The following is a 21046-nucleotide window of genomic DNA, read 5'->3' as shown; positions in this document are numbered from 1 at the left end:
GCACCATGCCCAGAGGATGGCAAAACACCATCAGGATCTGTAGCCAAACTGCCCTGGGCAAAATTGCTACCTGATCCCAACATGATTGGCATTACCTTGGGCATGTAAGAAGGGGACACGAAAACAATCATGCCTCCCCACAACAAAAGAAAAACTTATTTTAAAAAACACAGATCTGTTTATGTGGTGGTGAGCAGTTCAAACAATTGTGTTGTTTGCCTGCCTGCCTGCCTGCCTGCCTGCACTTGGGTGATGGAGACTGGCAGCAATTGATTCAAGAATACCCCCTCATCATGGGAACAAAGCTTCAAAGCACGTGGAAACATGGAACCAACAGACAACAGCAGGAAGGCAAGATAATAATTTATTGGCATGACTGAAAAAGTAAAAGTGAACATAAAGCAGGATTGTTTTTAATGCTGTCATTGCCCCACTACCCCTTTGCCAGCCAGTTTCATCTCATAGTGTGCAGCTGCCCACACTCTCCTTCTTCAGGGTCCATTGTTGTGTTTTGTGTAGTGTAACTGAGTCAAAACTCGGAGTGATGGTTTAGAGAGAAGATTGTGTTCTGTGTGATTTTGATGCTGTCAAATACAAAAACAGCTGCCCCAAAGAGCCTGGAAGCCCTCATTGCAGAGAATGGGGCCAAAACCAAAGAAACCAGTTCAGAGCCAGCAATGCCCCATCGGGAAAAAAAACGATAATGGTACATAATTTGTTTGGAATCCTTGGACCCGAAACAGAAATGGAATTTCTTTTCACTGCATACCCTTAAATATTTTTCAAATAATAATACCTGATTTAGAAACCCAGCAACCTGTGATCAAGAAGCTGAGGCGAAAATTATTACAGGAATGCAGGAGAAATTGATAGAAACAAATGAGACACTCTAATTTGTACAGCGAGGAACAGCACGGAGCTTAAGACGGGGGATCACTGTTGCCCCTACTATCGGTTTTTCGCTGAGTTCTTTCATGTCTTCTGGAAGCTGAAAAGTGAATGCCCTCAGCAGGCTGGTGAAGATGAAGAAGAGCTCAATCTTTGCCTGCTGTTCTCCCGGGCACAGACGGGCTCCTGCAAGGAAATTTTTTTTAAAAAAGTGAGTAATACCTTTCCACACAGACTCTAGCATGCATCCTCCAGGGAAGCATCTAGATTGGATTTTGATAGGGAAATATGAGTTGGTGAGCTAAGGCTTCCTTCCAATGGCCTGTCATCATTTCTCATTGCTACTAGGATGGCTCCTTCCCCACTCTTGCTAAGCTGCTTCCATTTTGATTCATATTTCTCTACACCCCTCAACAATAGGCTGAGCGAAGAATGAGCAAAGGGACAGGACAACGTCTAGTTTCATTGCCTTAACTGACGTTGAATGACTGTCTTTGGGAGGAGTCTCACAAAACCCAGTATTGGGTCATAGCATTAATCCTTTCAGCCTTTCCATTTTTAATCATTGTACATTTAGCAAAAGGATGATGAGTCGATGATCAAAAAAGTTCATGGGGGAAGAGAACTAGACGGCAGGTAATGAGAGTGGTCCACACATCTGGGCAAGTAATGTGACCTGCTTTTAGATAGCGTTTGAGTTTTCATATGGTAATTGGATGATGATTATTATTATCGAATTACACGTAACACAATCAATAATAAATAAAGATCACATTATCATTGATTGGCCTTGCTGAGCAGATATAAGTTTCCACCAGAGACCTAAGTATCAGCCAGGTATTGGTGTAATATGTATGCGGTTCCAAGTAACGCCATCTTTTGCAGTTCTGCAGGTGTTATGTCAGAAAGCTGCAGTTTTTCCATATAAGTTGCAAAGTTTTTTGAAATAGTTTCCAGTGCCCCAAGGATAATGGGAACTACTGTTGTATTCTTCATCCATAATCAGGTGGTTTCTATTGCTAGATCTCTATATTGCTAGATCTCTATATATAGTCTCCCTTTCTTCCTGTTATCCCAGGTGGATATTATACCACAAGTAAAAATACATTATTGTTGTTGTTATTAGTCTGCCTTTCTCTCTGATATCCAAAGCATATAACAAGTAAAAATACAATATAATCAAGAGCTAGGACATTCACTGAGCAAAGTACAATAATTAACATTTGTTAGGACATTCACAGTGCAATCCTATGGAGAGTAACATCAGTCTAAAGCCATTGACTTCAATAGGGCATGATAGCAAAAAAATTGAAAACAAGCATTAAGCCAAAGCATAGAGATGAACAGTGCCATCTTAAGAAGAGTTATTCCTCTCTAAGCCCATTAATTTCAATGGTCTTAGACAGGAGTAACTCTGTTTAGGATTGAACTGGAAATCTTTCTAAACCAAGCATAACTAATTTACATGGCATGTATAGCAATGTAGGCACATGTCTACATCAGCAGGCAGTACCCAACTGAGAGGTGTACAGTCCCTGTCCCTACCAATGTATCTTTCTGACTTACTTCTTATGAATCAGCCCTGTCATGCATAAGAGACAGAAAATTCAGGAGCTACTACCTCACCATCATTCTCCAAAATCCATGATGGAATATGTCAATAGAGGTCTGACCTCTTCAGAGACAATGGTGTGGGCCTAACCTTGAGAGATTATAATTGTTGATTTTAGTGATGTGCACCTGAACGAAACCTTTTTTTAAAAAATGGATTTTATGAAGGGCATAAATACTAATATTCAATGGTGATTGGGTCTCCTGGTACCCCTGATACCATTTTGGAATTCAGGTTCAGGTTTTTCCAGGATTCCAAAATTATTTGGCCTCCATTATTACTTAAGTAATAAAGTAATTCAACAAGACCTGAATACTCTGGAGAAGTGGGCAGCTGTGAATAGGATGCAATTCAACAAAGACAAGTGCACAGTATTACATCTGGGCCACAAAAATGGGAAGCACAAATACTGGATGGGGGATACACTTCTGGGCAGTAGTATATACGAAAGGGATCTTGGGGTAAGAGTGGACTGTAAACTAAATATGAGCAGTCAGTGTGATGCAGTGGCAAAAAAGGCTAATTCAGTCTTGGGTTGTATCAAAGGCCATAGCGTCGAAATCGCAGGAGGTCATAGTCCCTCTCTATACTGCCTTGGTTAGGCCACACCTGGAGTATTGTGTGTAGTTCTGGAGGCCTCACTTCAAAAGGGATGTGGCCAAAATCAAGAGGGTGCAGGGGAGAGCGACGAGGATGATCAGGGGTCTGGAGACTAAGCCCTACGATGAAAGGCTAAGGGCCTTGGGAATGTTTAGTTTGGAGAAGAGGAGGTTGAGGGGGGACATGATTGCTCTCTTTAAATATTTGAAAGGCTGTCATTTGGAGGAGGGCAAGGAGCTGTTCCAGTTGGCAGCAGCGGGTACGACGCGAAGCAATGGGTTTAAATTACATGCACAAAGGTACCGTCTGGATATTAGGAAAAACTTTTTCACGGTCAGAGTAGTTCAAAAGTGGAATCAGCTGCCTAGGGAGGTGGTGAGCTCCCCCTCACTGGCAGTTTTCAAGAAGAGGCTGGATGAATATTTGTCAGAGATGCTTTAGGCTGATCCTGCACTGGGCAGGGGGTTGGACTAGATGGTCTGTATGGCCCCTTCCAACTCTAGGATTCTATGATTCTATGATTCTATGATTCTAAGGAGGGGCATTGCGGGGAGGGGCTTTGGAGGCCTGGAGTGGCTGTTTTTCAAAAACTAGCACCCGAACTGTAGGAAAATTAGCATTCCCTGTCCAGTAAAGACTCATAAGTTTCAATCAAATTGAACAAGATACCCCCAGCGACCCTTGATGCAGAACTAGCCCTGTCCCCACAAAGGAGAGAAGGAAGGAGAACCAGCCAAGTAGACTTGCATGTCTGCTGGGCCCTCTGTCTGCCTTGCACTGGCCAGGAGTTGCCCTCACCAGTAGACATGGGCACGAACAGCATTACGAATGGAAAAAAACAACGAACAGGCTGCTTGGTTGCTCGCGAATGGGCTGTTCGGGAGGCGCCATTTCAGCCAAACAGGTGGTCATCGCAAGCCTTGTTCGTTACAATCGGCCACCATTCGGGAAACCAGACACTCAGACGCCTTCAATCAATTGCCTTGGTAATGGAGGGAGGGACTGCCTGAACTCTGTCTGCACTCCCTCTGTCGCCCTGGACAACCCAATCAAAGACCAACTTAGCTTGATGGGCAGGTCTTCCTTCCAAGCGTGGAGGTGCAAATTGGTAACAATCAGTAATGTGGGAGCAGACACCAGGGGGGGACGGAGGGAGGAGGGGGGTGTTCTGTGGCCATGGGAACTACAATCTCATCCCTGCAAACCATGTTAGGCAGTTCTAACTGCCAACCACAGACCTCCTGCGTTTCTCAATGAGACCTCTGCTTATAAAAGGGCACTGAGCTCCCAGTTCTGGCTTTCATTTTCAGCAAGCAGTGGAGTAGGAGAGAGCTGTTAATAGCATTTTGGGAGAAAGACATGGAGAGTGCATTGGAGCTGGGATTTTTTCTGTGTGGTTAGATAGGGATCTATCTCTCCACTGGCCCCAGGGCCAAGCTCAGTGGGCACCTCAGCTGAGGGCTCACATTATTATCAGTGCCTGATCTGATTAGGCTTCTGGGAGTGCTGCTGGGCTAGGGCTCTAGCCCCCGCCTCTGGTTCTAGGGCTGCTGACAGGTCCTGGAGCCAAGCCCAGTGAACACCTCGGCTGAGGGCTCACATTATTATCCGCACCTGATCTGATTAGACTTCTGGGAGTGCTGCTGGGCTAGGGCTCTAGCCCCAGCCTCTGGTTTTAGGGCTGCTGCCAGGCCCTGGGGAAAAGCCATCATTAAGCCTCCCACTGGTCTCCAGTGTTCAATTACATCTCATCCGTCTGTCTCCCACCTTTTTGTATGCTGGGGGAAGGAATGTGTAGCCAACCCATCTGAGGTTTTTGTGTATATATGATTTTAATGGCTGAATTTTATTGTAAAATGTGTATGTAATTGTATTTTATTATTGTTGTACCCCATCCTAAACCCCCTTGTGGGAAGGGTGTGTTAAACAGCGAATAAACTAAATTAAACTAAAAGGCTAAGCGTATTCAGGAAAACTCACTTTCTACCCTGGTGCACATCCAGATGGCGCTACTGTGGAGGGAAGCCCAGATGAGGCTATCAGACTTCCAGAGAGCATGCTGTGGTGGGAAGCCCAAGCCAAAATCAGTCACAAAATAGGCAGCAATGCCTGCCCCTGGCCTTTACCCAGCAGGGATCCAGAGCAGAGCAGGTGGCAATGACTGCCTGCCCATCACTCAGCTGGGATCCAGAGCAGAGCAGGTGGCAATGCCTGCCTCCCCTTTACCCAGCTGGATCTAGAGTGAAACAGGTGGCAATGCTCATCTCCCTTCACCCAGCAGTGATCAGGAGTGGAGCAGGTGGCAATACGCGCCCTCCGCCTTCACCCAGCTGGAATCAAGAGTGAAGCAGGTAGCATTTCCTGCCCGCACCTTCACCCAGCTGAAGTATAGAGCAGAGCAGGTGGCAATGCCCCTCCCTCACCTTCACCCAGCTGGGATCAGGAGTGGAGCAGGTGGTAATGCCTTCCTGCCCTTTGCCCAGCTGGGATCAGGAGGGGAGCAGGTGGCAATGCTTGCCTGCCATCTTCACCAAGCTGGGATCAGGAGCAGAGGAGGTGGCAATGTCCCCCACCCTTTACCCAGAAGGGATCAGATGCAGAGCAGGGGGCAATGCCCACCTTTGGCCTTCACCCAGCTGGGATCAGTAGTGGAGTAGGTGGCAATGCCCACCACCCTCTTCACCTAGCTCGGATCATGAGCAAAGCAGGTGGAAATACCCTCTTCTCCCTTCACCAGACTGAGATCAGGAGTGAAGCTTGAGGCAATGCCCGCCCCTCTTCACCAAGCCTGGATCAAGTATGGAGCAGGTTGCAATGCCCCCCTCACCCATCTGGAATCAGGTGAAGAGTAGAAGGCAATGCCCATTATTTCTTCAGCCATCTGGGATCAGGAGCGGAGCAGGTGACAATACCTGTCCCTTCCTTCACTCGGCCAGAATCAGTGATGGAGGAAGAGGGAATGCCTGCCTGCTTGCCCTCACCATTCTATTTTTCCCACAATGGGCGTTATTGCTCTTAGCTACATAAATATGAGGTCCAAGTGCTGCCTTTACCTGCACCGAATGGAAGAAATGCTTCTCTTTCCAAAAAACGTCCATCTTTATCCAAAAAATGATTTGGGTTGAACTCCCGAGGTTTCTCCCATTGCTTGGGATCAAGAAGAACAGAGCGGAAGTTTGGCATAACAATGGCCCCCTGCAAGGGGAAAAAATGTTGACTCAGGATACATCCAGACTAAAAACACAGAAAATAAAAACACTGTCTGCATTCAGCTGAGAGGGATGTGAAGAACAATGCTCTGCACTCCTTGAAATTGTAAGAAACAGTAAAACATTTTTTTAAAAAAATTGCACATCTTATTTTTTTACTGACTTGTTCACTCAGTCCAGAGCTTTCTGCAAGAGACAGGCATGAACTGAAATACCAACCAGAGTTTGTTGTCATCCATATGTTTGTCAGAGCCCATTTCCGATGAACTGTGATGAACTTTAAGTCTGTTCATTTGGTTTCCTTTTTCTGTTCATCACTGCAGACAGTCTGGCAACAATTCATCTATTCCCTTGGCATTGGAGGGGATGGATGTCTGCAGACCTTCTGCAGCCATGGAAACGCCAATGTCAGCCCTCCAAAGCTTGATAGGCAGCTCTGACTGCCAACCAGAGAGATCCCGTTCTCCTCTCTGAGAACAGAAGCTCTCAGGCGAGTGGTTTCAGTTTCCAGCTGGCAGTTAGACAGGAAGGGACCGCTATTGGATTTTTAAGTCACAGATGGAGGAATCTGAAGCTTGTGCTTGAGCTTCTGGTGCTGCAGGGTTCTCCATTCTCAGAGGAAGTTTCTCTAACTTTACCCCATGTTTTTATTGCAACATTTTGGTGCTGCAGTATCTAATGGAACTTTCCTAGGGTCACCCGCTTGCAGATCTATAACTTGGACATCTGACATCCAATTGTCTCCAAACTTGGAGGGTGGGTGGAGGAAGGCCTGCTGAACACTCCAAGTAAGATTGGCATCTCTGAATTTCCTGGGGACCATTCTATGGCCCCCGGAATACACAAACCACAAACCAACCAAACTAGTTTCTGAACCAGGGCAAGTTCATAAAATTCATTGCTTTTCACAAACCACCATGAACCGCCATTTTTCCGGTTCATGCCCATCTCTAGTTTCTACCATTGCTTAAGATCTAGAAGAATGGAGCAGAGATCTGGAATAACATTGGTCCCCAGCAAGAAGGGGAGGAAAGTTGACTCAGCATGCTTCCCTACCAGAACTCTGAAAATGAATTTGTATTTGCTTAATAATATCCTTCCTTTTCCCCCAGCTGGGAACTCAAAGTAGCTTGGAACATCTCCCCACCTCCATTTTCTCATAACAACACCATGAGGAAGGGAAGGCAGAGAGTTTGTGATAGGCTGAACGTCATCCAGTGAGCTTCCATGGAAGAAGCAGGGATTCGAACCTGAGTCTCCCTGGATCCTAGTCCTACACTCTATCCAATACTTTATCCACTATGCTACTTCAGCTTTGAATGAGAACTGAATGAAAATGTGAGTTCAATGAAAATATTAAATGCGTTTGGCAGAGAGAATTGTGAAAAACAAGAGAAGAGCAATTGTATCCTGGAAAATTCCTTGGCTGTAGTGAACTAAGAACACATCACACATATATTTTCAACTCTCCCTTCTTGATCTGGAGCCAAATTCTACTCATTTGTGAAACCAGAAGGTCTCAGTGTGAAAAGATCTTTGTGAAGGGCTGTTATTTTTAAAATTATTATTAATGAAGTGCTGCAGATGGAACATAAGGATTTGAGTCTAGTGACACATTTGAGACCAACATGTTTTTCAGGGTATGAGCTTCTGAGTCAAAGCTCCCTTCTTCAGATACAAGGAAGAGTGGACATCACTAAGACTTTATATCCCAGTCAGGAGGTGAGTGGAATAAAGCAAAGAAGGGAGTCAGGGTGTAATACAACTGGACTTAAATCCTGCTGTTCTATTGCAGATCAACACAGCTACTTGTGTGGTAGCATAGTGGTCAAGTGGCTGGGTTCCGAATCAGCACTCTGCTAGTTCTATTGCCACAAACTCTGCAGGTAGCCTTGGGTAAGCAATTCCTCTCAGCCTCAGTTCCCCAGCTCCCCAGCTGTACAATGGGGATAACTTTGTTTTTGTTCACTGCTCTGAGTATGGCACTAATTTTACCAAAGGGGTGGTATATAAGCATATTGGCGCTGCTGCTGTTGTTACTAGGGGTGTGCACTTTGGGTATCTGATTCAGGTTAAAAACCTGAATCGGGGCTGATTCAGAAATATTCAGTATTTCCGTCCTGCTTCAGAAATTCTGAAACGGATATTTCCAAAGCGATTCGGATCGCTTCGGAAATGTTCGGAATAGCTGGCAGCTGCCATTTGCTGGCTGTTTGCATTTGCAAACAACCAGCAAATTTCTGCAGGAAGCTAAAGCTTCTTGCCCTTTCTTGGAGGAGAGGAGGAGGAGAGAAGGATTGAGTGATTCACTACCTCCTCCTCATGCCTCCTATCTAGCAAAAAAAGGCAGGCATCTTTGCTTTGCTGGCTGTTTGCATTGCTATGCAATGCAGTGCAATGCAACACAATGCAAGTGGCCAGAGATTCCTGCCTGATTTTCAGGTTGGGAGGGGTGAGGAGGGGTGAGTGCTAGACTAGGAGTACAAGGGGGAGGAGGGAGGGGGTTCAGGGAAGGGAGGGGGGAGTTAGGAGTGTCCAATCCCACCGCTCCTTTCTCCTTCCAGCCAAGGGAATCTCTGGAAGAAGATGCAGCAGGGGATTTAAATTACAGGCTGGCCTTTGGGCCAGCTTCCATTGTGTTTCTGCTGGCCTAGAGAGTGTCTATTTCTCACTGTCTCTGTATTGGCCTGGCCTGCCTGGAGTGGACTTCTGCTGTGCCTGTGAGGATCATCTGACTGAGCACTGGACTTCAGGAGACTGGCAGGAGAGATTTTCTAGTTAGGGGTGAGGTGGGAAAGGAATTTAATTTGAAGCTTTTTACTTTTAATTTCTTTATTTTTTTGTGGGGGTGGATCTTTGTGTGTGTGTATGTATGTGTTGGCCTTGGCTGCTGGCTGCGGCCTTTGTTTTTTGTTTTGGATTCATAGTTTAGTTGTGGCTTTTTATTTCCAGTGGGCCTGGACCTTAAAGGTTTAAAGGGTTAGGGCTTGATTTTTTCCATGTTGTGGGGGATGGTTAGTAACTTGATTACTAACCTGCTTCCATTCTGTTCCTGGCCTACAGAGACTAGAGGGACTCTCACTGCTGCTGCGGCTTGTAGAGGCTCTCATCTTCAGTTTGGCTGCAGCCTGCCACTGAGGAGGAGAAGACTTCACCTGGGGGATTTCTGCCTGCCTGCTGGACTGCAAGACTGGTGAGAGAGTCAGTGGTTTTCTTTTGGGGGGCTTTTGCTTGTCTGGGTGGGGGGAGGGGAATTTAAAGTTGCAGTTGGGGCTTATTGTTGCCGGGGTAGTAAAAGTTTTTAATTGTTGCAGTCAGTGCTGTTAGTTTAGCTGTGTTTGGTTTTACTTTGGGTTTCCCAGAATAGTTTAAATAGTGTTTTTAGAAGGTAGGTTAGTTGTAGGCCACTAGGCCTTCACTGAATATTTGCCCACTGAATAAGGTTTCACTGCCCAGCCACCCTTGGAGCCAGGCAGGGCACATTAGTTGTGATAGGCTTTCCTTTGGATTGGGGTTTAGGGCCAGCTAGATTCCTGAGGAGGAATTCAGCTGTTTGATAGGTTTAGGTTCCCAAAAATAAATAGGGTTGTTTAAAAAGACATTTAACTGACCATCTCCAGTAGCAGATTTAGAAATAGGTAGATAGGTTTTGAAACCAAATTGTAAATTATTGGTTCTACTTTAAAACTTAACAGGTAGTTAGTGCAGGTTCAAGGAGGGGAAAGAATGGCTGATAGGAAAGCTGAGAGGGGCCCCGGGGGAAAGGCTAGAGGTAAGTCTAGAGGGATGGAGGGGAGGGGGAGTGCTGCAGTGATCCCCCCATCTGAGCAGAGGAGTCCCTCCCTTGCACTGCTGCCATTCACCAGCCTGGCTTCTGGTGACAGGAAGAGGGCTCTCGCAAGGCCCTCTTTCCTGAGGCAGCGGCTCGAGGGCCACCCCAAATGCAGGTGTCTGAGGCAGGGGCTGGCACTGGGCAGGGGCCTGCTGCTGAGGCTTCCCTCCTCCAGCAGTTGAGATCCAGCTGCTGGAGGAGGGGCAGCATGTGGTGTCTCCTGGGATGGACGTGGGACACATGACTTTTCCTGCCTTCCCACTCACCCCAGGGACCTGGAGGATGTTGAAGGAACTGCATGAGGAACCCCCTGCTGGGCAGTCCTCCCCTGTTTTCTCTGAGGCCAGCAGCAGGCCTCTCACGGCTGTGGAGGAGGAGAGGGTGCTGGAGGAAGAGGAAGAGACTGTGGTGGAAGAGCCCACATCTCAGCCCTTTCATCCTCATCCATCTCCAACTGCCCAGCCAAGAGTGGGACACGGTGTGTCTGGCCCGAGCACCCCACAGATGTCTGCTGGGAGGGCTGTAAGCACCTCCCCTGTGCGGTGTGGGGCCCCCATTACCTCCGATATTTGGATTCACTTCCATTGAATGGAGGACCCCCGGTTTGCCCAGTGCCAGCATTGTAGGCAACGGATCAGTTGTAGGGATGTGAACCATCTCTCCACGTCTGGAATGCAGAACCACCTGAAGAGGCAACACCAGGCGGTGCTTCTTCGTGGGGAGAGTTCAAGTGGCACTGCATGGATGCCAGCTAGTCCGAAGGAGGCAGGCTCATCTGGTGCTCTCTTCCCATGGATTCCCATAGGGGAGGGACACCAAGCCTCTCTGCCAGTGAAGCTTGGTGCACAGGGCCCAAGTGTGCCCAGAGAGGGGATCCAGAAGGCAACCTGGCGCATGACATGCCACCCTGCCAATATGATTGCAGCCTTTCTCTGTAGTAGATGACTTCAGCTTCAGTGGGCTGTTCTGTGATGCCTTTCCCTGGTACCCCTGCCCGCACGACGTTGAGCAGGGCCATGGTGCCCTCATTTTACAGGGCTGCCAGGGACCACATGAAGGCACAGTTGTCCTGCATTGCTGGGAGAACTGTGCACTTCACGTCTGACATCTGGACCTGCCAAAGTGTGCAGTATGTGTACCTCTCACTTACTGCACATTGGTGGCAACCGGAAGACCTTCAGGGTGGAGATGAGGTGTCTGCAGTTAGGCAGGGAAGGATGGGAGACTGCCGGGCTAGCTACTGCAAGGCCTTGCTCCATGCCAAGGTTCTTGATGTGTCGCACATGGTGGAGAGCATCACAGCCACCTTGAGGAGGGAGTTGGATGGTTGGATAGGTGAGGGCACCGTCACTATGGGATGCATGGTGATGGATGGTGGCCAGAACATGAAGGCAGTTGCACAGCAGGTGAGCCACGAACATATTTACTGTGCGGCTCACAAACTTGATCTAGTGGTGAAAGCTGAGCTTGGGGTGGGCTCCTCCCCGGAACCCCAGGACCCCGTGACTCGTGACTCGTGACTACCAGTATCTCCTGCAGAAATATTGGAGGCTCATTAGTCACTTCTTGTGCAGTGTGAAATCCACTCACAAACTGTGCAGAAGCAGGCCAGGGCAGGTATGCCAGAGTATGTCCTGATCTCTGACATAATCATTCACTGGAACTCCACCTGTGCCATGCTGGAGCACTTGGTGGAGCAGCAGGCCGCACTCGAGGTGTGGCTCTCAGAGAGCGATGCTGCAAGTCAGGTGTGTGAGTTCAGCAAGGAGGATTGGTTCACCATCACCCAGACAGTGGAGGTCCTGAAGACCTTCAAGGACTTCACTGTAGCAGTCTCGTCTGACACAGCAACCCTGGGTCTGGTCTTTCCTCTGTTGCACACGCTCCAGAGTTCATTGGCCTCCTTTGTGGACCCAGACACACCACATGCAGACAGTGTTCCAGCGGTGCACGCGCTTGTGAGAAGGCTGCAGCAGGGAATAGCTGCCAGACTAATGCCTCTCATGCAGACGGAGTCGTACATGTTGGTGCCCATGTGCAACCCATGCATTAAGGGCACTTTTGCCGAGTGGGACGGGAACCTAACCCAAGCCCTCTGTGCACGGGTGAAGTGCAGGCAACCCAAGAGGGGACGCCTGTCATCAGAGGGGATGGGTGGGCAACCCAGCATTGTGGGTCCCTCTCATGCCCCTTCTGAGCAGGCTTCCCCCACGGCCACCAACGGAATGTCCATGGAGATGGAGATGCTCTCGCAGCCCTCAGCCCCTCTGGGATCATGAGTCATGTGAGAAAGGATTCGGCGGAGGCAGTGATCAGGGATTACCTTGCGGAGCCCAGCAAGTTGCTGTCTACCAATCCGCTGAGCTACTGGGCCAAGAAGGAGGCAGTCTGGCCGGACCTCTCTCTCAAGGCGCAGTGGCTCCTCTCATGCCCTCCAACGAGCTTGGAGAGCAAGCACATCTTTTCCTATATGGGTGACATTGTCAGCCCACATTGCTCTCACCTTCTCCCATGGAGAGTTGAGAAGTTGGTCTTCCTGAAGGTCAACTCACGGTTCTTCAGTTTCTTAGGAGTGGACTTCCAGAGTGAATTAAGTGAGCCCACCTTGTGGCCTGTATCCTCTATGAGTCTAGGACCTGGAGAATCGTGCTCTTCCCTACATTAAATTTTTAGAAGTAGAAAAATGTCCAGCAGAAGGAGGGTGGAACTCATTGACAAAGGGAATGCACCCTGCAATTTCCCCCACAACAGGGGAAAAATGACCCAAAATTGTCACAGACCCTGTGGGCACAAATTTATTCTGATAATTAATAACATGCCCCAGAAATTGCCACTGGAGGGAGAGACGGGTTAGATAGGGACTGATTAGGTTAGCGACTCCCAGCAAGAAACTCAGAGCTGCCTGTCAAACTTGGCTATTTTGCAGTGCTAAGGGAGAATGTTCTTTAATGTTGTTTGATGTTGTTTACAGTTGTTTTTGTTAAAGTTAAAAATGTTCATGTTGGAGGGGTGGGGGAGGAGTGGGGCAGGTAGGGACGGTGTGAGTGGGGGCCACTGCCAGCTGATGATGAAGGCCACATCCCAACACTAACTCAGGTGTTTTCCAGCTGCTGTGTGTGTGTGTGGGGGGGACCTCTGCAACCGTGCTCCGCAAATGCCATTGTGTTGTGCTTGTGGCTAGGTACTGTTCTGCTCTGTGGTGTTTCCCCACTGGCTGAACTGAGAGCCCAGCTGCAGGAAATGACAATGGTTCTGATGGACTAAGTTGCAAGCGTTTCCCTCAGTTCAGTTTGGTTTGGGTGGAATGGATGTGTGACACTGTGGTTTGGCTTCCTTGGAGTCACTATAGTTAAATGGGGTGGGTTTTTTAAAATGTTGAACTGCTGTTGTTGTATGCTGTCTCCCACCCTCAGCCCAGGAACTCCAAGAAATAAAGTGTCTTTGCAACGACTACTCTGTGTGTGTGTTTTTATTCTCGGAAGTGAGGATACTTCTGCTGCTACTGACCTAGGATACTGTTGTGATATGTTGTGATGTGCCTTCCGTGCTGTGTAACTTAAAGCCAAGAAATAAAATCTTTCTGCAAGTGATTGTGTGTGTGTTTGTGTGTGTTGGTGATTCTCTGATGTGAGGTCAGTAGTGGTACCACTGTCTAGGAGACTGTTGTGATGTGACACTAGTGTCATGTGCCTTTAATGCTGTAACTGAAAGCTAAAAAAAAAAGAACTTGATTCAATGTGTGTTTGTGTGTTATTCCCTGGTGTTAAGGTTGGTTCCCATCATAGGGAACAATGGGATATGGCGGGCCAGCCTGCTCTAGGGGTGTTGGGGAATTTGGGTGTGTGTGTTTGTGGTTCAGGCGTGCTTTTCCAGGGATGAGCTTGCATTCAGGAGTGTGCCCTCCACTGTGGCACCTCTGGCCTGTGCATAATTGCCCAGGGAAAGACAGTTTAAAAGTTCCCATCATAGGGAACAATGGGGAGTGGCTGGCCATGCTACTCTGGGGGTGGTGAGGAACTTTGGGGTGTGTGTCTTTGGTTCTGAGGGGCTGCTTGGGGTGTGTGTAGTGTAGCCATGCTGTGGCTGCAGTCATTGGCAGCCACAATCCATGTGTTTCTGCTGTGTGGGAGTCTTCCCAACAGTAGAAATAAAATGGTGTGGTGAGAGAACCACTTTGGGGGGCCATAACATGGCCCTCCGAAGTGCTATCTCCCTGAACTTTGGGGAGAGCATGGTAGGACAGGGAGGAGCAGGACTCCTGAAAATTGGGTGCATTTTGCTTGCAAAATGACACAAGCAAATCACCTAGAAAGCCCCCTTCCCCCCCCATAGGGAATAGTGGAGAGGAGGATACGGGCACCTTCTTTGGGAGGCTATAAAATGCCCCCCCAAAGAAGGTTCTCCATGAAACTTGGGGGAGGGTGGGAGGAGAGGTAGAAGTAGGTCCCCTGAGCATTGGGTGCATTATGCTTGCAAAATGCCACTCCAAGCCACCTAGAAAGCCCCCGTGTTTTCCCCATAGGGCATAATGGTCAGTTGAGGAGGATGGGGACACCTTTTTGGGGAGTCATAACATGGCCCCCAGAAGTCCAATGGTTTTGAAACTTGGGGAATTGTTAGAGGAGAGTTAGAAGGACCCCTCCAAGTTTGGTTTGCTTTGTAAAGAACCTCCCCCCCCCCAGGCTCCCAGAAAGCCGGGAGCATGTTCCCCATTGAAATCAATGGCTGAATCTTTAAGAAGTAAACCCGAATCTTTCCGAACTGGGTATTCCGAAGTGGCTTGCCAGTTGGGAATTCCCTTTATTCTGAATCTTTTTCTCAAATCGGGTAAACCGAATCGGGAAACCCGAATCACCCTGGCCCTGCACACCCCTAGTTGTTACCTACCAGAAACTAAAGATTGAAATGTTTTTTTTAAAAAAAGAAAAACATTAAACTGATACTCATCTAAGTACTGGATACAGCTACAAAATAAACAAAGAAGGTGAACACTAATGAGTCAATACACGTGGGGCCAGCTATGAGAATACAATAATCCCTTTATAATATAGTCATGTTTTGAAAATAGGGTGAGTTTCTTGTTCTTCAGAAATCATTACAGAGCACACTATCATATGAATACACCTGTTAAAATGCTACCTATAATACACATTTGCGATTCAGGAATGTAACTATGACACCCTTTGATACCTTGGGAATATGAAAACCAAAGATGTTCACATCCTTTACACATTGTCTGGGGATCCCAGTGAATAAAATATATTGGAACCGCTGGATCTCACGAATCACAGCATTGGTGTAAGGCAATCTTTTTCGATCTTGATAGCTGAATGACTGAGAGGTACCCAAAACATCTTCGATCTCCTTGTGGACTTTCTCTGAGGAAAACAATAAAATAGAAAGCTTTTATCTGGGCATTTCATTTACCTCATCAAAACTAGTCAATGCCTGAAAGTATTCCATAGGGATTCAAGAATGCTGATTATAAAATGAATTGCAGCACCGGAATGTTAAGAGAACACAGGAATGTTAAAGGAGATTTGTTTACTCCATGCTATTTGTCTTCCTGTTGGTTTCACATGTCTCCCCAGGAATGATTAGACGATACAGGCAGATCTTGGCCACATGTGTGGAACCAGCAGGAAGACAAATAGAAAGGAGTTAATGAAGATGCTCCTGTCTCCATGCATGCGTGGGAGCCTATTCCCCACCCATTTTAAAGGTAAGCTTCAGGCTGTTAAATGCAGGTTGAGTTAGGATTTCCCCCAACAAAACTTATGTTTTGCGCTCATATAAAGAGACCCTCAGACATATATTCCACAATATTCTATCACACTTAGTCCTACATAAGGGAATACAGGTTTCTACTATTAACTAGATGCCTAATAAAAAACTTAGACAAATTATAATCTCTTTACAAAAATTAGAAGAAAAATCTTCCTTGCGATTATAAAGGTGGTCTTTCTTTGAATCAGTGCAGAATTCTCTCTTACGCTGGATGTCTGGGTGATTTGCCATGAGGATCAATGCCCACCGCAACGTCAAGGATGTCGTTTCTGTTCCTGCCACGAAAAGATCAAAAATACACTGAACCAGGTTCTCCTCATTGTATGTAGAATTGGGGTCATTCTTGGTCTGTCGTTGAGAATAAGAAAAGTTTTAAAAAGTTTACAGTGAATTCAAGACATTTTGACTCAACAACCATGGATAGAATTGCCAACTCTGACCTGACTAGTTTCTGGAGATTTGGAGGCGGTGCTTGGGGAGGGCAGCATTTGAGGAAAGGAGAGAGCTCAAGAGAGATGTCATTCCATTGAGTATGCTCCCTGAAGCTGCCATTTCCTCCCAGGCAACTGATTTCTATAATCAGGAGATCAGTTGTCATTGTGGGAGAAATCCAGTCTCCATCTGGAGGTTGGTTTTTTTCCAGCATGCACGTTTACACCAGGTTTTCTGGATATTTGATCTACGATAGGGAACCCCTAAAGTATTCTGCACTTTTATTTCTTAATTCAGTCTCTCCATAGATTTGGAATAAAATGTGTAGCAGATTAATGACAGGATCCCAGAAGATAGCAGGCATTTTGAGGCACTCCCTGCATTGCAAAACAAAAGAATCCTATTGTACTGAAAAGTTCGCCTACAGGTAATAGCACCAATTCCCTCACCACACCCCCTTTCAAAACTATAGTAATGTCTCAACAATTGGAAGTAAGTAGTGAGGTCCTACAAGGATTGGTCTTGGGGCCTATGCTATTTAGTTTATTCATGCAAAATTTGGAACTGGGGGTGGGGGGTGCAGTGGCCAAGCACTACACACATGCCCAGTGCTACTAAATTTATTTCCCTTGCCTACTAGGCTTTGTGTGCTTGCTTGCAACCCCCCTCATTTAATTCCTTCCCTCCTATTCCAATCAGGCTTGAAAGAAGCACAGCAAGACTGTCAATGCAACTTGACCCTAAAATTTGTTCAAGGAAGCTACATGACTGAACGCTCAAGGATCCAACCAGGTAGACCAGTGGCAAAATTCTCATAGACTTCAATGGTCATGTTTTTGTTTTGTCTTAAGTATTATATTTGCAAATTATTGCAATCATTCAGGATGGTAAAACCCAAATTTAACTGTGAAAAAGGATCTCCAATTGAGTGGGCAATCATGTGGCAAATGAAGTTCAGTGGAGGTATGTGTAAGGGGATGTACACTGGAATAAAAAAAACACCCTTCAAATATATACTTGAAGTATATGCTAATGGGGTTTGAACTTGCTGAGACTGAGAGAGGCTGAGACCTTGGGGCTATAGTGGATAGCTCAATGTAAGTGTCAACTCACAGCAGTGAAAAAGGCAAACTCTGTGCTAAGGATTATTAGGAAAGGGATTGAAAATAAAATGGCCAATATCATAATGCCCCTGAATAGATTTATGGTGCAGCCTCATTTGAAACACTGAGCACAGTTCTAGTCACTGTATCTCCAAAAGGACATTGCAGAGCTGGAAAAGTACAGAAGACAGTGGCCGAGATCATTAGGGACTTCAAGCCCCTTTCCTATGAGGAAGGCTGAAGAGTCTGGGAGTGTTCAGTTTAGAAATGAGATGACTAAACGGAGACATGATAAGAGTTTCTAAAATTATGCAAGAGATAGAGGCAGTAGACAGAGAGAACTTTGTCTCTCTTCCCAAATACTACTGAGGAATTAAATCAGAAAAAATTGAGACTTGGAAGAGCAGCTGTGAGCTGTGAGGCATCCTTAAAGATGAAGCTGTCTCTCTAGGAACCAAGATCAAGATAATCCAATCTATGGTATTCCCCATTATTCTGTATAGATGTGAAAGCTGGACAATGAGGAAAGGTGACAGGAAGAAAATTGATTCATTTGAAATGTGGTGCCGGAGGAGAGTTTTGCGGATACTATGGACAGCCAAAAAGACAAATAAGTGGGTACGAGACCAAATCAAGCCTGAATTCTCCCTAGAAGCTAAAATGACAAAACTGAGGCTATTGCACTTTGGTCACATCAGGAGAAGACAAGATTTTCTGGAAAAGTGAATAATGCTAGGAAAAGTGGAAGGCAGTAGGAAAAGAGGAAGTGTCATATATGTCTGTCTACATATCTGCCATGAGTATTTTTTTGTATTCTATGCTCTGTACTGATCCTCTGAGAGTATAGAAGTTGCATATCGGTGGCCTGTTTGGCTGGGAGTTGCTTATATTACAGGTGCCTACTGTGGTGTCTACTTTCGTTTTTGCAGCCACTTGGGAATGTGTCCTTGAGTGCCGGCTTGAGCCTGGGAACTAAAAATGACTTCATTTTTTGCTTCTCTCCTCCAGTTCTTCTCTCCTCCTGTCTCAACCCCTTCCCCCCTCCCCCTGGCTCTTTCGCGCCAGAATCCTAACTGTCCATATTCTACAGGCAAGAACTTGCCCTATAACTAACCCCTCCAAACCTTTATACGTCACGTCTGCCAATATCCTTGTCTGTGTATGCTGATACTGATGGATCGCTAATAAAGTAACTTTAACTCATACACTGGAGTGTGTGCAGTGGAGTACTATAAGGGCCTAACTGCCAGAGCCTGACAGGAAGACCCAAAGTGGACTCAATAAAGGAAGCCACACCCTATAGTTAGCAAGATTTGAGCAAGTCTGTTCGTGATACAACGTTCTGGAGGTCTTTCATTCATAGAATTGCCATAGGTCAGAGGCGCCTTGATGGCACATAACACAACACTAGATCTCAAGGGTATCTGATGAAGGTTTTCCCCAAAGAAGTGACTCTGGGTGAGATTGTATTGGTAGGCAAATAAACACAGATCTGTAAACCGGTTGATACTTCCTTGTGGGATGTTGCCACTCACTGCCCTCCTTTGTGAAAATTGTTAATTTATTCTGGCCATTTAACCAGTTTTTGATCCCTACAGAGATTCAGGGCTCAATCATTTCACACCTGAGTTCCTAAAACATCATTGACGCCAAGAATGCCAGCTCCTCTATCATGATTTGGAGGCTTCTAGCTTATGCCCAATTAAAAAAAGTTATTATTTAATATTGGTACATTTCCTGCTGTCTACTCAGGTAAGGTTTCTGGGAATGGTGTGGTAGGGATCTTGATGGCTGGAGGACAGCCTGCTGGACCCCACAAACAACGAACAAGTTCGTGTACAGGTCATGTTCATCAATGTTCGTTCTTCGTTGTTCATGGATGGCAATGAACAACGAACACCATGTTCAGTTTTTTTTCCGGTTCATGCCCATTTCTAGTACAGATACAGTAAGTCTGACTTAGCACTAGTGGCTACTGTGATCATTTTCTTCCATTTCCACTTGTGCAAGGGTTCTGGCACAACTGGAGATTTTGCAGTGGATTCAACCCCTTATCTTGCTTTGATGATTCAAAGTACTGATTTTAGCCATCTGGAATAAAAAGCCAGTTGAAATGTGGTCAATTTTCACACATTTGTAGGTGTTCAATCCCCTCCCTACAATTCAATCTGAGGACAAAGAAATTCTTTAGTTCATCGAGATTGAGCCCAACCTCCATGACAGAGCAGTTTGGCTGTCCTCTGTTTACATATACAGTCTATTCTATTGTTCTTCTGAGCTGAAAATTAAGGGAAATGGTCCAGGCAGAGCAGATGACATTCTCCATCCTGCGTTGCTTATCATATCCTAAGGAAAAGTACTGGCAGTTTCATTATCACTCTGCTTTCCCAAAGAACATTCAAATCAATCTACAGAATTTGACAGTGATTATACAATAATTTAACAGTGATTATACATAACGGTACGCATCAAAATTAATTTTGGACAGATACAAATACAGTAACAAACATGAAGCTAACCGTTGATCAATGCCTGGAAATTCTGAAATTGTTCCACTTCCTTCAGTTCTACACAGCACAATAAATCCCTGTGTGTTACAAATGTTTTTTAAGTTCTGCACAGGTGGAATGTGTGTAAGCAGCACTACCTAGCACCTGAACAAGTGATCCAGTGGCCAAGAGGGAGGCCTCATTTCAGTCTTCTGAACCTAGAGCTCATTCAGCAAGTAGACATACATGTTCAAAGATTACAGTTTTCATTTACCTCTCTCCCCCTGACCTTTGATTTAGTTTCTGATTTCATGTACAGGCTGAATACTTACTTTCTTCATATGCAATAGATAGAAATCGATGAAATCTTGTGGCTCATGCATGGCCTCATGCTCCTTATGCTTTTCTATTTCCTTCTTTGCAAATGTTTGTATAACTTTTGCATGTAGAAATGCTTTCTGGTGAGGCCCTGGGAGATGTTTCACAATCCATGGGAACATTTCAAACAGCTACAGGAAAGAAGAAAACAAAATCCTATTAGTACCTTGTGACCACTCTTTGAAACAGTTAGTAAAACACCTCTTTTGGGTTCCCACATTAGCATTATGGCTTGGATTATACCAACTGACTTTCAGCGCGTGAAAGATGGGACCACTAGTAGAACCGGACAGAATGGTTAAGCAGCTGTTCTTACTATTTTTCTCTCCTCACTGTAGCCTCCAAAGGTGCTCTTCACTAATGGAGCAAGTTGTCAGAAGATTGGCACATGTGTTACTGCTAAGCCTGAGCATCAATACAGTGATGCAGAGGGGAAGCTGTGTTTTTCGGTTGCAGAAAAGCAACTAAAATTCCTCTGGCACCTTAATGATTCTAAGAAATTATTCCAGCATCCTGCATCTCACAAAGTAAGCCCTGCCTTATGAATGCTAATGCGAAAATCAATGTTATTATTCTTTAAGGTGCCACTGGACTCCTACTTTGAGTGATTAGTGTAACAGCGGACAGTTAATATCTCAAGATTAGTAACAAAGCCCGTTGTGGGAAAAAAATACAGTGGGCTCTAGAAAGGGGAGGGTGGGAAGGGGGCATTGCCT

The 21046-nt window shown here is 46.0% G+C and overlaps 1 protein-coding gene across 1 annotated transcript in view; it reads right to left on the bottom strand.

Annotated features, from left to right (window-relative positions):
* Positions 1-514: 514 nt before the first annotated feature.
* LOC129332460 (cytochrome P450 2J2-like) overlaps positions 515-21046 on the bottom strand; it is a 38528-nt gene continuing 17996 nt past the window's right edge. Inside the window, exons 5-9 of the mRNA XM_054983600.1 lie at positions 20285-20461; positions 16135-16276; positions 15332-15519; positions 6154-6295; positions 515-1074 (exon numbers count right to left, since the gene is read on the bottom strand). Of these exons, the coding sequence (XP_054839575.1) occupies positions 890-1074; positions 6154-6295; positions 15332-15519; positions 16135-16276; positions 20285-20461 (834 nt within the window). The 3' untranslated portion in view covers positions 515-889. The remainder of the gene's footprint in view (positions 1075-6153; positions 6296-15331; positions 15520-16134; positions 16277-20284; positions 20462-21046) is intronic.

Source organism: Eublepharis macularius, chromosome 6 (assembly GCF_028583425.1).
Source record: "Eublepharis macularius isolate TG4126 chromosome 6, MPM_Emac_v1.0, whole genome shotgun sequence".
NCBI lineage: Eukaryota > Metazoa > Chordata > Lepidosauria > Squamata > Eublepharidae > Eublepharis > Eublepharis macularius.
The sequence above is the reverse complement of the archived record's forward strand: the minus strand, read 5'-3'. Positions and strand labels throughout refer to the sequence as shown.